The following is a 14,696-nucleotide window of genomic DNA, read 5'->3' as shown; positions in this document are numbered from 1 at the left end:
GCAGACGACATTTTTCGCAGGTGCTTGTTAACTTGACTGGTTCCACATTTTATCAACGCTGCGATTTTTCGTTATGTTAGAGTCGGAACCCAGCTTGAGCTGAAGAGAAGATACTATCACGCATGCGTAGATACCCGTCGTGAGGTTAAACAATATGGCGAGTCACGAAAGTAAGAAATGTAACTAAAGAAACAAGTTCCTGTATTCTGATGAGTTCGGATCAACAAAGACGTGTACACACTTTTGGTAAGATGTTATGTTGTGTTCATCGACATGATAACTTAGAAGCAAATAGAATGAATATTTAAATTATAGAATTATATTAGAATGTTCTTTATCATTTATGTAGAATCATCGGAAAAAAAGTTAACAATATTTTTTTTCATATGTGCATATATACTATTCAAGAATCTAGGCCTATAGTCAGCATTAGATCTATCTTCTCACAGAAATCCCTAGCTGTATTAATCCGCAGGATTTTGTAAGTGAACACAAATAATGAGATTATCAAGCTAGTGCGTTTTGGGATTGTAACTAGCAATGCTCAGTCAAATTTAGAATTTTGCATATTGTGTTAACAAATCACTGATTTAGCTTCAGAAATCCTTAAGAAATACATATCACAGGATGGTTTTTCTCCCACTTGTCTGATTATCTCTCAGAAAAACTCTTTTTGACACCACCGTGGAGAGCCAGAAATTTCATTTTGGTCTAAAAAATGGCAACAAATGAAAAAGGGGAACATTTTAAGAAAATGTTTATTTGAATAAAACCATAATATTTTAGTAGCATAACAGCAGTAATCCAGGGCCAAGTTTGGTGCATATTCATCTAAACTGAATTTTGGGAATAGAAAAATGACTTTGAAATGTGGCGAAAATGTCCATTTTGGGGGTTAAGTTAATAACTTGTGACACATCTGAGCTTCCAGGCACCGTTTCTAGTACAGCATCAACTGTGCCTGTCAGTATGGGCTTGAAATGTCTTACCTACAACAACAAAATATGAAAAGAAACATAAGGAGTCTGTATTAAACTTTCTTTTGTCTTTCAACAGTTCTTCACAGTACTCAAAGTCATTTTTCATGCTTTTTCTCTTTTTGTGCTGCCTCTTCCAATGTGCAAATAGAATCTTCCAAAGCTTCAGTTGACATTTTGATATATTCCTTTGAAGATTTCAGCTCTTGTTGGTTGTATTCAAATTCCTTCCCAATTTTCTTGACTTTTGAAGCATTTTTGGCCAGGCCGGTTTTAGTTTGAGCATGGGCACTCTTTTCTCTCCTGTTAAGGCTGAAATATTTTCCTCTCATATTTGGCTTAAGGGTTTCCAATTTGTCTCTTTACAGCAAATTCATCAGTGGCTCTTTTGAATTTTCTTTTTAAATTGTAATTTTCCCTTTCTAGAGATATCATTTTTTCTTTCTTGTTTTGCATTAGTGGGTTTAACTTGCTTACTTCATCCTTCAGACCTTCATGTCCAAGGCCTTACAATGTCATAATATGACCTCGTTCTCTCAGGAGTTTGTACTGGCACAATGAAATGCTCAGCTCTATATTTTTCCTTAACTTGTCCTTTTTTCCTTTTATCTTCTTGCTGTATTCGGTGAAACTTACTCATTAAGGCATTAAAATTAAGCTGCTGAAGGGGAACATTAAAAACCTGTCCAACCCACGTAGCAAACATTTGACGGTTTCTGGGGGCAAATTTGTGAATTTTAAATACTAACCCATTTGTTTGAAATTTAGTCAGAGCTACACTCACATCAAGCTGTGCTTTCATGCTGTCAGTAAGTTGCAACTGTTCAATTAATGGGAACATTTTCCAAACCTTTTCTTTGCTTTTTTATATGCTATGTTTCTGGATCTTGATCTCAGCAATGAAAAGGAACCAGACCCACTACTACTACTAATACTGCTGAATTGAAAAAGTGATGCAATGTTTCTCGTGAAGAAATTTTTCGCTCACTTAGTTCACACTCAAAATGATCATGAAGCCACTGTGCAACCTTATTATTTTCTGCCAAACACAGAGCATGAATTGATGTTACAGATTCACAATCTCTCAATTTTCTGTAAGTATCAAGAAGATTATTCCAATCATCCGATTGGTGTTCAATATTTCATACAAGTTTACTGTACTTTACATTAATTAAAACATACATTTAGTTACTTATTGTAACACACATACATGACATCTTAATTGTTCCTCCTACCTACGTTAAAACACATGACATTGACAATGTGAAATGGTTCAGCCTGACAGTTATTTTAGTATTTTTAAAACTTTAAACTGTCAACGCAAAAAATACCTCAATGTCATAAATATATTCTCAAATACAACATTCTTACATATACTGCCTCAAATTACGAGGATTATTAAAAACAAATACTGTAGTGTTTGTGAAACATGTCCGAAGGGAAGTAACTGCGTAGTTATGTAAAAACTGCATACCGCTAATAGAAGTAGGGTGAGGTCCGATTTAATTATTTTTTGATATATTGTCCCTTATTAATTTCGTCTACAACACACTGAATATTATAACAAATGATTGCAGAAGAGAATAAACCTATTTACAATCGCGTATTCAGCTGTTTTGATATTTTTGAGAATAACTGTTGACTTCATCAAAGTAACTCAACTTCGAAGAACATTCTAAAAATAGCAGCTTATGAAATACGCATGGAACCTTTACCCTAGTTTGTGATGTACGCTGATTTTCCCGCTTTCTGCGTTAATCAGTGAGTTTAGAGATGGGATTTTGAACCGACCCTCCGAGGTGTGGTAAACCAGCTTTGGGAATAATTGCAGGAAGAGTTACCTCCTCTTGCCATGAGCATTGTAATGTAACTATCCTGTATTAGGAATAAACATGACATATTTAGCGAGCCTTGGCAGAGAGGAAACAGTATGGAAATATGTGATCTATTTTCAGTTCCAAGTATTAAGGATTGACAGAGCTCCAGATAAGCTTTTGGTGTTGTGGGTATTTTACCCATGCATTTTAAAATCATTGGGTATCAGTAATTCTATCTGGGTATTCAAATTTCTGTTACCCATTAGTTTTTACAAATGTGGGTATTTAAGTTAAATATTTATTTTTGAAAAACACTATTCATCTAGTCCCTCCAAACTGGTGTCGTGTAGGTTCGAGAGCTTTATAGGACTCAAAGTGTGATGGCAAATGATCATGATGTAACTGTCATGCCTATTTGATACGCTTGGATTTTATTTTACTGCATATTTCTGCATTTCTGATGCGTATTTTACGCAGATACACAGCTTATCTGGAGCTCTGGATTGATAAAGAAACAAAAGTATGTGTGTCACTTAAGATATCCTTTTTTCAGCTCAATTCTTTGGTAATATGAGAATAAGGAACATCAGACTACTTTTTACAACAGAAGTATCCAACAAGGCTGAAAACAGTATGTGACCAGCCGAAGGAAGAAGACCTTCTGCATGCTAGGATACAATTGTGCAGTGACATCATAAATAAAACGTTTGATGTCAACTTAATTACTCCCGTAAAAGTCGCCCATGTGTTGACTGTACAACAAATGTTATATTTTTATTATTTTAAAACAATGCAGTATACATGTCTACTTTTCATTATTCAGATTATTATTTATAAGAAACTGCTATTGCAACATAAATAATTATGAAGTGTATTTCAAGTTTGAAATACGGGTCCTAATGTTTGTTGCTATGTATCGCTTTAATAAATATGAAATGAAGCTTGTGAATTGTGTTCTTTTTGTAAAATATAATGAGAAGTCAAAATGTGATTTTTCACCCATAAGGTCCGAACTAATGGTTGGTCACATATGATGCGTTATGAAATTTGATATTTCATGTACAGCTATGAATTCCTGTTGCCTACAATGCATTTAACTTGCTATAAATCTTTAGTTGGGAACATGTTTGAGTTTAATGCAGCTGTACATCATTCATGTACATCAACTTTACTTTGAGCTGACCGCCTTAGTGGTTTAGTGGTGGAGCATCTGTCCAGAGAGCAGAAGGTCCCCAGCCAGGTAATGCCACAAGATGGTACTTGTTATTACCCTGCCTGGTGCTCGTCATTAAGGAGCTAAAATAAGGACTGCTCGACTCAGAGTCAGTATACTGTGTCTGATAAAGGATATTCCATGTGCTGAGTGAAATATCATGTTTCTCTTATCATGTGACCAGGGGAAAGGAGGTATTTTCACAAGATGAGAGAAACTTGATATTTCACTCAACACATGGAATATCCTATTTATGACATACTTTTTGTGTAGTTGTAGTTGTGTAATTAAATAATGTCATTACAAATGTGAAACCTTGAAATGTAAATTCTCCCAACCTAACATGCAGGGATGTTTCACGACCCTTTGTAATTGCGACTTAAAAAGTAGTTCCGTGTTCGTAAAATCTTAAAATATAGAAACATAAGCAACAAAAAATATTTAGGGTTGCAAATTTTTTTTGTCATACTTATAGATACGATTATATAACTTAAACAAAAAATATTCTTGTAAACTACGAGATCTCAGTTGGAAGCAAAAGAAATACATGGTGGTCAAGTAACAAATACGCTTTGGCGCTTAGCAAAACGTACACTCTTGATTGATCAGTTAAATAAGAAATTTACAGTTTAACGAAACGTTTTCAAGGGAATAACAAACGGCAAGAATTAACATTAACTCCATAAATGACAAAAAGTTATGATCAAGTGTTGTGTTCACAGCAGTGAAATATCAAGTGTTATGTTCGCTGCAGTGGAATATCAAGTGTTATGCTCGCTGCAGTGAAATATCAAGTGTTATGTTCGCAGCAGTGAAATATCAAGTGTTATGTTCACTGCAGTGAAATATCAAGTGTTATGCTCGCTGCAGTGAAATATCAAGTGTTATGCTCGCTGCAGTGAAATATCAAGTGTTATGTTCGCAGCAGTGAAATATCAAGTGTTATGCTCGCAGCAGTGAAATATCAAGTGTTATGTTTGCAGCAGTGAAATATCAAGTGTTATGCTCGCAGCAGTGAAATATCAAGTGTTATGTTCGCAGCAGTGAAATATCAAGTGTTATGTTCGCTGCAGTGAAATATCAAGTGTTATGTTCGCAGCAGTGAAATATCAAGTGTTATGCTCGCAGCAGTGAAATATCAAGTGTTATGTTCGCAGCAGTGAAATATCAAGTGTTATGCTCGCAGCAGTGAAATATCAAGTGTTATGTTCACTGCAGTGAAATATCAAGTGTTATGTTCGCAGCAGTGAAATATCAAGTGTTATGCTCGCAGCAGTGAAATATCAAGTGTTATGTTCGCAGCAGTGAAATATCAAGTGTTATGCTCGCTGCAGTGAAATATCAAGTGTTATGTTCACTGCAGTGAAATATCAAGTGTTATGTTCGCACCAGTGAAATATCAAGTGTTATGTTCACTGCAGTGTTCGCAACTTCGGAAAACTCAGTCTTCCTGACTGAATGTATAATAAAGTCGGGTATTCATGTTAAACTAGGGCAAGGTATCTCGGGGGATGGCACTATAAAATCAGCATTAGTCCAAACTAGTACAAGCAAGCACGCACGCACGCACGCACGCACGCACACAACACAACACAACACAACACAACACAACACAACACAACACAACACAACACAACACAACACAACACAACACAACACAACACAACACAACACAACACAACACAACACAACACAACACAACACACACACACACACACACACACACCTCACCTTTACTTTGAGGTACAAAGTTCAAAATATAAAAATGTTAGCCTCAAAAGAAATAGCGACTTGAGTGTTGTTGAACACTGCAGTCTACAATATTCAATAATACATACCCCAGTAATCAAGACTGGACCAGGTGACTGAAACATTTGATAAACTTTTGTCAATTTAGAGAAACTAGTTCAGATGTCGGCTGGTCAGGAAGGATCCTCTTCCTAAAGCTATTGAACATGCAGCCTTTTAATATTGCCCTATAACAGATATAACAGCTTCACAAATGTAGCTTTGATCCAATATTTCAGATGCCCTGGCACAATGTACTCCAGAGCTCATCTCTTGATAGAGAAAGAATTTGACAGTTTGACATCAAAGGGACCATGGGTATGTATTTCCTGAAGATAGAAGATAGTTGTGGCGTGTAAGACAAAACATCTGATTTTGTATTCCAGTGAGAAATGGGACTCTGAGATCTTCAATGTTCATTCCTGCCAATTACCACCACAATCATTCCCAAGCAAGTGATATTAGTTTCAGTTGTGATGTTGTTATTTGTTTAATGGTGTATGGAACTCAAATCTTTGTTAATGCAAGTGTAACATCAAACAAAAAGGAAATTTCAGCATGCCAGCAGGCAGATTTGATGTTGCACCTTTACCTTGATCATGTAGCTGGTTGTATAGAACACATTTCTTCCCTGTGCTAGGTTTTGTATGAGTATGCATATGTTATCAAAGTATTGGCAAGTTAGATCATTTAAATATTTGCTACATAGGGTTTGACATTAACAAAAGTCTACTTATCTGAGACTAATGAAATTCAGGAGGGACTGGTGACATTTCCGGTTGGACGACCGCTTTTATGATTATGGCAACTCTGTAGCAAATCATTTTGGAGGATTGGTGAAAACAGGAATTAATTTCTAACTCGGCATTATTTGTAATGTCACTATTTGAAAAAAAACTTGTATACATTGTATAAAAAGTTTTACAACATTCAGCTTGAAGTGTTTGTCTTTCACACAGTATGAAATCCATGGATATGCAAATGAAAGTGCTGATGTTCTAAGTTTGCTTTCATAGTAAGAAAGTGTGAAGTAGAGCCAAGTAAGCGCTTTGTTTGAAATCTAGATGTCTAATAATCCATATACATGTAGTTGGAAAGTACGTATCCTAACGATGATGGACATGTAACATTTATGTCAAAGTATACATTCATATATTTATCTGTCATATTTGATTTCACACCAGAAAGAAAATTTGATAATTTCAAATTTATATTGTAGAATCAGCATATTCTTCATTTTTTTCTGTATACAAAAATACATACCCTGGTACTATACCTGACATTTATATCACCGCTATTAAAGATAGAATACTCTATACGGATATTATACCGGTAAGTGACACAGTGACATTGCCCTGACACATGGAGCTGCCTCTACCTAGACCATTGACTAGAAATCCTTACACCTTGGTATACATTCAGTGTTCATCACTCACCCTGGTAGGGTCTAGTATACTTCCTTAAGGACCAGTAAAAGTAATGAAATGCCAGGTTGGTGGTCTGGTGTTTTCCTTTGCACGAACAAAGTAATCTAAGTTGATATGACTTTTGAAATCAGCGATAGATCGAGTCTAAGCAAAACCAGCAGCCGAAACAACCCTGTGAGGTACAGTGATTACCTTCCTGACTCGTTTCTCATTCTATTAACGCACACTCACTTGTAGCATGAACATGATAAAGTATCGGAGATTTAAAACCTTTCTTGGTCAACACTATTGTGTCTAGTAGAGATCCAACAGGACCAGCATTTTTCTATACACTGGTCCTTTGGATCACTGACAAATATTGGTCAGTGTCAAACACTGTACATGTAGACTGTTGTGAGATCTTGTGTCTTGTATTCAGTAAAGAGTCATAGGTGATAGTCTATATAAGTACATTTTCTCATTATAAGTACATTTTATCATTTCATCCCATTCAACAAAAGGAAATGTTTCCAAATTTCCAATCCAATAGATAATGATACTAGATAATTGGAATTAATGGAGTTATTTGTTATAACAGGAAAAGCAGAATACTAAATGTTTTTTAAGGTTTGAACTACGAAAATAAGAGTAGGAACATCGTTAATGTTTTTCAGTAATTATGTGTTTTAAAAATGTTTATATCAGTGTATGTTTTCCCAGCTAAACTAGAGCATGGAGGGAACAATTATAGTTCAAGGTTGTGAAAAACCCCATCTAATTAAACACATGAATGCATTCATGTTGCCCAAATGTGCCCCAAAATTAATATTACGAAATGCATGTGTAACTACATGGCTTTGAAGGGTTGGATCATTTAGAAATTTAGTATTAACAACAATATTTTCCGATCATCAGATTATGCAGGGTAATAACATTATAATGAATAGTTTTTAAACATCACCACGAAATGACACAAATGTAACCTTACAAGACAAACATTGTTTCATTCAGAAATCAATTATCCATAGTGTGTGTATCTACTAAATTTATGTTATTGAACTACCCGGTATATGAGATTAATCTGTGTATATAAATATCAAAAAGGCTGTTTAATAATCTATCCATTTTGACTGCTTTCTCACTGTAAAATATTCCATTCCCTCACTCAACTATATGCTCATTATGGTCAGCATTTGTCAACCTACCAAAACAGAAAAACTGTAACAAATTGTTTCAGTGTCAGTGTAACTCCAGTGGTCAACAGTCTCATTTACTTGTCTGTCATCAAGGAATTCTTCCCAACCCTAATGTATTACATTCTAGTTCAAAGATAATAGAATTATTTTTTAGGAACTAAAACCATATGGATCCATTATACGACCATGACCAGTGTTCCTGTTTTCCGGTAATTACCTTTTTTTTTACCAGTAAAATGTAGGCTTGGACTGGTAATTTATGTTACTGTCAGTCTCTGTGAACTGGGAAAAAAAGTACCTTGTTCAACAAAGATCGATGATAATCAATAAAGTATATTTTTCTAACAAAGCCAACTGGTCTCTTATCAGAGTTTCCAGTTGTCTATTTTTAGTGCAAGTAAATAACATTTTGCTTTGCTTTGAGGTTATATCTATTTTTAGAGACTTAGTATCTAGTGGAATGTCAAACATGGTAGTGACAGAATTAAAAGCAGATAATTTTCATATTTCTTTTTATTTGTTCGAAAGCTGGGACTGACAAAAATAACTGGGACAAGTCCCAATTTCCTACCTGGGTACCCGACCCCCTATTACCCGACCCTACCCGGGTACCCTACCCCCTATTACCCGACCCTACCCTACCCGGGTACCCGACCCCCTATTACCCGACCCTACCCGGGTACCCGACCCCCTATTACCTGACCCTACCCGGGTACCCGACCCCCTATTACCTGACCCTACCCAGGGACCCGACCCCCTATTACCAGACCCTACCCAGGTACCCGACCCCCTATTACCTGACCCTACCCAGGGACCCGACCCCCTATTACCTGACCCTACCCAGGGACCCGACCCCCTATTACCTGACCCTACCCAGGGACCCGACCCCCTATTACCTGACCCTACCCAGGGACCCAACCCCCTATTACCTGACCCTACCCAGGGACCCGACCCCCTATTACCTGACCCTACCCAGGGACCCGACCCCCTATTACCTGACCCTACCCAGGGACCCGACCCCCTATTACCAGACCCTACCCGGGTACATACTGTAGGTCTCAAGGGTAGGGTACAAAATGTCCGATTGGGAATTGTTTTACTGGAGCCTTTGCAAAATGTATTTAGGTACACATATAAAACAATCTTATCATGCAGACACTGAAGTTGACTGAAGCTTTATCTTTATTCAAACATATAAAAGTCAGCAGGGATGTGTGCATTGTCAGAAAGAAATGCGAATATTAGTGACTTGTAACCATGGAGTTATAGTGAATTTTTGTCATTAAACAATATATCCTGTGACTAACCACGGGTCCCACAAGATTCCCGGGTAGAATAGGTCTTCAGCAACCCAATTATTTAATAATTATTTTATCATTCTTGTATTACAGGGCATAGAAGTGTCTCCTCTGAATGAAGATAATGTATTTGAATGGGCAGCCAAGATCAAAGGTTTAAAGGACACCTTATGGGAAGGTATGCAATTTCGTGCAATTACAAGTGAGTAATTATTGTTTACCGGCAACCCCGCATCATCAATCTTGCTGTTGTTCAGGGCGACATTTACAAGTGCTAATTTATAAGTGCATAGTAAGCTATGTAATGTTTATAGCAATGCTAATGGTACAAGATTCACAAGTACACTCTCACTCAGTAGTATATTTCCTTTTATTAGGAGGAGTTTTTCGTCTCTACATCAAATTTGATGAGAACTACAACATCCGTCCACCACAAGTGTGTTTTCATACCATCCCATTCCATCCCAACAGTGAGTATCTTACTAAGCTCATGTAGCAAAATTCACCAAACAGTAATGTACTAGGGGTGGGCTGAAAAGATCTGAGCCTAACTATGATGGTCTGTGTTGATTGCGCTAATTATTTTTCAACATAGTCCTCTCCATGGTCCACACACTGAGATCCCACTGTTAACAGGACTAACACTGAGCAAGAGGCTTTTCTGCTGCATTTTATGTTTCTGAATTCCAGGCATTATTTTTTCCATTCATGGTCAGACCTTTCAGGAGTAGAATTCTTTAGAATGTCAGAAAGCTGGAGCCATTCTTCTTTAGAACAGACATTAGAAGTGTCCACTGCTTTGACTGTTGTTTTGTCTGACAGTGGTGAAGCCAAGACTCATCCATGGTTACAAATAGCTCCCCCAAATCAGCTGCGTCTGCTTCAGAACAGCGTAAATTCTCATGAGAGATGAAGTACCTGGAGCATTTCTGATCAGGAGTCAGAAGTCTTAGAAACCAGTATGCTGAAACCTTTGTCGTACCCAGACCATTCCTTAGAATGTCCTCAACTCTCTCATGATACATGCCTAGTGTATTGTCTGTATGACATGTGCATGCAAATCATCGATCATCCGTAATCATATCATGTATTTTGATAACATTTAATTTGGCAGTCTTGGATACTCTTCGAGGCTCTCTCTTCACCTCTTGAATTCTGCTGCGGATCTTTTAACAGTGGCAAAGGAAGGAGCATCAATGTCTAAAGTTGACAATGTCTGCTAGGCTGAATCCATTCAGTTGGAGATACTTGATAAAACAGCAGAGGCCAGTTTTGTCAACAGAGAATACCTAGTCACATTTTAATCCCTGCAGAAATATGCTGCCTGGAGATGTATTTGGTTCAAAGTATGGAAAGTGTTTTACTTTATACATGCAAACTGTTAAGGGTACACTGTACATCCTTCCTAGTTGGGCTCAGAACTATTCAGTCATCCCTCTTACATATCCAGATGAGTATATTGCTTGGAACTTTGTGATAATTGTCTGCCGATTTGTCATCCATCTGTCTGTCAGTCAGTCTCCGAATGTTTGACTTCTTCAGCAAAACACTGGTTGTTAGACCATTAGATCTACACACCTCAAGTCCAAACAAAGGACTTCTTGTGCACAAAACTGAATTGTCAAATATTGTGCATAATGCTTACGTAGACTTATGTGAGCATGATAAGAATGTCTACAGCAGCAGTGATAGCAGTAAATTTTGGGCAGGGATATTAGATATATATCAACACTGATGTTTTATGTAGTTTAATAGAGTCTTTCGGGCTTGTGTTGTATTTGGATCTGCTAATAATAACCTATGAGACCAATTTTATAACTGGGTCTATATATAATCTTTGTTCCAGTTGACATGATAACAGGCAGGCCTTGCATTGACTTCCTCGATAACTTTGAGAAGTGGAAGGAAGGGTACAGCATCACCATGACTTTATTGTCCATTCAGGTGAGCATATAGGTCCACCATGACTTTGTTGTCCATTCAGATTAGCGTACAGGTCCACCATGACTTTGTTGTCAATTCAGGTGAGTGTACAGGTCCACCATGACTTTGTTGTCCATTCAGATTAGTGTACAGGTCCACCATGACTTTGTTGTCCAGACAGATTAGCATACAGGTCCACCATGACTTTGTTGTCCAGACAGATTAGCATACAGGTCCACCATGACTTTGTTGTCCATTCAAGTTAGTGTACAGGTCCACCATGACTTTGTTGTCCATTCAGATTAGTGTACAGGTTCACCATGACTTTGTTGTCCATACAGGTTATCATACAGGTCCACCATGACTTTGTTGTCCAGACAGATTAGCATACAGGTCCACCATGACTTTGTTGTCCATTCAAGTTAGCGTACAGGTCCACCATGACTTTGTTGTCCATAGAGGTTAGCGTATAGGTCCACCATGACTTTGTTGTCCATTCAGGTTAGCATACAGGTCCACCATGACTTTGTTGTCCATAGAGGTTACTGTACCGGTCCACCATGACTTTGTTGTCCATTCAGGTTAGTGTACAGGTCCACTATGATTTTTTTGTACATTCAGGTTAGCGTACAGGTCCACCAAGGCTTTGTTGTCCATAGAGGTTAGCGTACAGGTCCACCAAGGCTTTGTTGTCCATAGAGGTTAGTGTACAGGTCCACCAAGGCTTTGTTGTCGATAGAGGTTAGTGTACCGGTCCACCATGACTTTGTTGTCCATTCAGGTTAGTGTGCCGGTCCACCATGACTTTGTTGTCCATAGAGGTTAGCATAAAGGTCCACCATGACTCACCGTGAATACTCACCGTCTTAGATCAAGTACAGTAAATCGCCCCAGTCCGGTTATTGTTCGTTTCACGTCGTTAGACTTGAAAATCAGGGCGATTGCGCTCCGTCCAAAGCTTAAAGAGAATGGTTACGGAATCGCAAATGACTTGACTATAGCTCAACGGAAGACGCTACAGGAGCTACGACGTAACAATAAGCGCGGATATTACAAGAAAGGGGTTCTTGTGGTTGAACATATGCAGACTACAGATAGACGTCATGAGTCTCCACCAGGCCACCCAGACACAGACCAGGCGACTTCAAAGACTCCGCCCAGGGCGGGTGTGCCAGCTAGTGTCCGAAACCCACAGAATGAAGATGATTTTCGCAGATAGGGGTGTGGCCAAGGCCGTAACTGTAACTCTAATACCAGACTAACCACTTCTTTTGTATTCTGGAACATTGCTGGACTACAATCGAAGCTCCACGATACTGACTTTATCTCATTCATACACCAATTTGATGTCATCAGTTTATGTGAAACATGGTCATCCCATAGTGATAGTCAACTATGTTTCCCCGGATATATTACTCACTCCATCCCAGCTGAGCAAATATCATTTTTTGGGCGACTGTCAGGTGGTCTGGTTGTTTTGATAAAACAACACCTAGTCCAATATGTGAAAGGTTGTGTGACCGGTCCCAACGGAATTTTCATCGTACTGGACAAGCGCTTATTTTGTTTGGGAAAGGACACCATTGTAGCTTGTGTATATGTCCATCCTGAGGGCTCAACCTGGTATAAATCGGCTACAACGAAGTGTGGTATAAGTTTATTCTTTGAATCACTACTTGACGTGTTACAAAGATTTGGAGACTGTAGTATTTTGATTGGTGGCGACCTTAACTCTAGAACTGGCACAGATCCCGACGGAATTGAATGTGACATTGCCGAAAGGCTTGGGATTGATGATTTTTCGGACATTTATGATAATATTGATATTAAGAGACATTCGTGTGATTCAAAAGTTAATAATTTTGGTAAAGTGCTATTGAATGTTTGTAGTGCTTTAAATTTATATATTTGTAATGGCCGATGTGGTTCGGACGCTGGGAAAGGAGACTTTACATTTATAAGTCATATTGGACAGAGTGTTGTTGATTATATCATAACAGGCCCTGACTTGTTTACATCATGTGACCGCTTCGATGTCCTATCTAGGTCAGATTCAGATCATCTGCCTGTTGCGTGTTCATTTGTGTCACGTGATATGGCTTCTGTGGGTGCTAGCTTATGTAATGCACGAGATGTGCGTGACAACTCCCGTTATGTGTGGAATGAAGATAAAGTGTCAACATTTAGAGATGTATTACTTTCTGACAAGTCAGCTTCAGTGTTTGATCAGTGTAATGAACATATTTTATCTGGAAAATTTGATGATGCTGTAACTTTATTCTCAGATTTATTAGGTAATGCAGCAGAATGTATGCGTAAGTTTTGCCCATCTGCTTGGTTAGTCGATAAGCAACCTTGGTTTGATAAAGAGTGTGAATTTCTTAGATTTGAAAAGCAAAGACTGCTTAAAGTTTATAGACTACTTGGGGATCATTTGGCACTTTCAAACTATCTACATGCAAGAAATAAATATACAAATATACTCCATAACAAAAGAAAAGCCTACCAAGATAAAATTCTTAGTAATATGGTGACAGGCATACACAACAGCAAAATATTTTGGTCACAATTGAAGCTACTCTCTGGTGAGGGAAGGAGACGCTCTCCTAATATAGAACTAGGAGATTGGTATCAGCACTTTAAGAACTTATTTGGTGAATACTCTTCTTCAGAGGTTGAGGAGAATTTAGTTTTTGACGATGTTAATTTTGACGAAACAACTCAGAGTATTCTTGATTCCCCTATTTCACAGGATGAAGTGCTTGATGCGATTACAGGATTGAAAAATAATAAAGCTGCGGGAGATGATGGACTGATAGCAGAAATGTTTAAGTCTTCTCCTGATGTTCTGGTTCCTTTTTTGACATTCTTCTTTAATGCTATATTTGATTCTGCATATTTTCCCTCATCTTGGGCTGTTGGCCACATTGTTCCTATATATAAGAAAGGCGATGCCAATTCTCCCACTAATTATAGGGGTATCACTATCTTAAGTGTATTCAGTAAACTTTATATTTCTATTTTAAACAGAAGACTTCAGTTTTGGTCGGAATCCTATGATAGACTAGTAGAGTCTCA

General features: G+C 37.8%; 1 protein-coding gene across 1 annotated transcript in view; it reads left to right on the top strand.

The window, feature by feature from the left end:
- Window positions 1-133: 133 nt before the first annotated feature.
- The window catches only part of LOC124117947 (ubiquitin-conjugating enzyme E2 U-like), an 83,461-nt gene continuing 68,898 nt past the window's right edge, over window positions 134-14,696 (top strand). Inside the window, exons 1-5 of the mRNA XM_048399821.1 lie at window positions 134-246; window positions 6,035-6,113; window positions 9,789-9,873; window positions 10,073-10,165; window positions 11,542-11,639. Of these exons, the coding sequence (XP_048255778.1) occupies window positions 6,048-6,113; window positions 9,789-9,873; window positions 10,073-10,165; window positions 11,542-11,639 (342 nt within the window). The 5' untranslated portion in view covers window positions 134-246; window positions 6,035-6,047. The remainder of the gene's footprint in view (window positions 247-6,034; window positions 6,114-9,788; window positions 9,874-10,072; window positions 10,166-11,541; window positions 11,640-14,696) is intronic.

This window comes from Haliotis rufescens, unplaced genomic scaffold, assembly GCF_023055435.1.
Source record: "Haliotis rufescens isolate VD_foot unplaced genomic scaffold, xgHalRufe1.0.p SCAF_2, whole genome shotgun sequence".
Taxonomy (NCBI): domain Eukaryota; kingdom Metazoa; phylum Mollusca; class Gastropoda; order Lepetellida; family Haliotidae; genus Haliotis; species Haliotis rufescens.
This window is presented reverse-complemented; position numbering and strand designations above follow the sequence as displayed.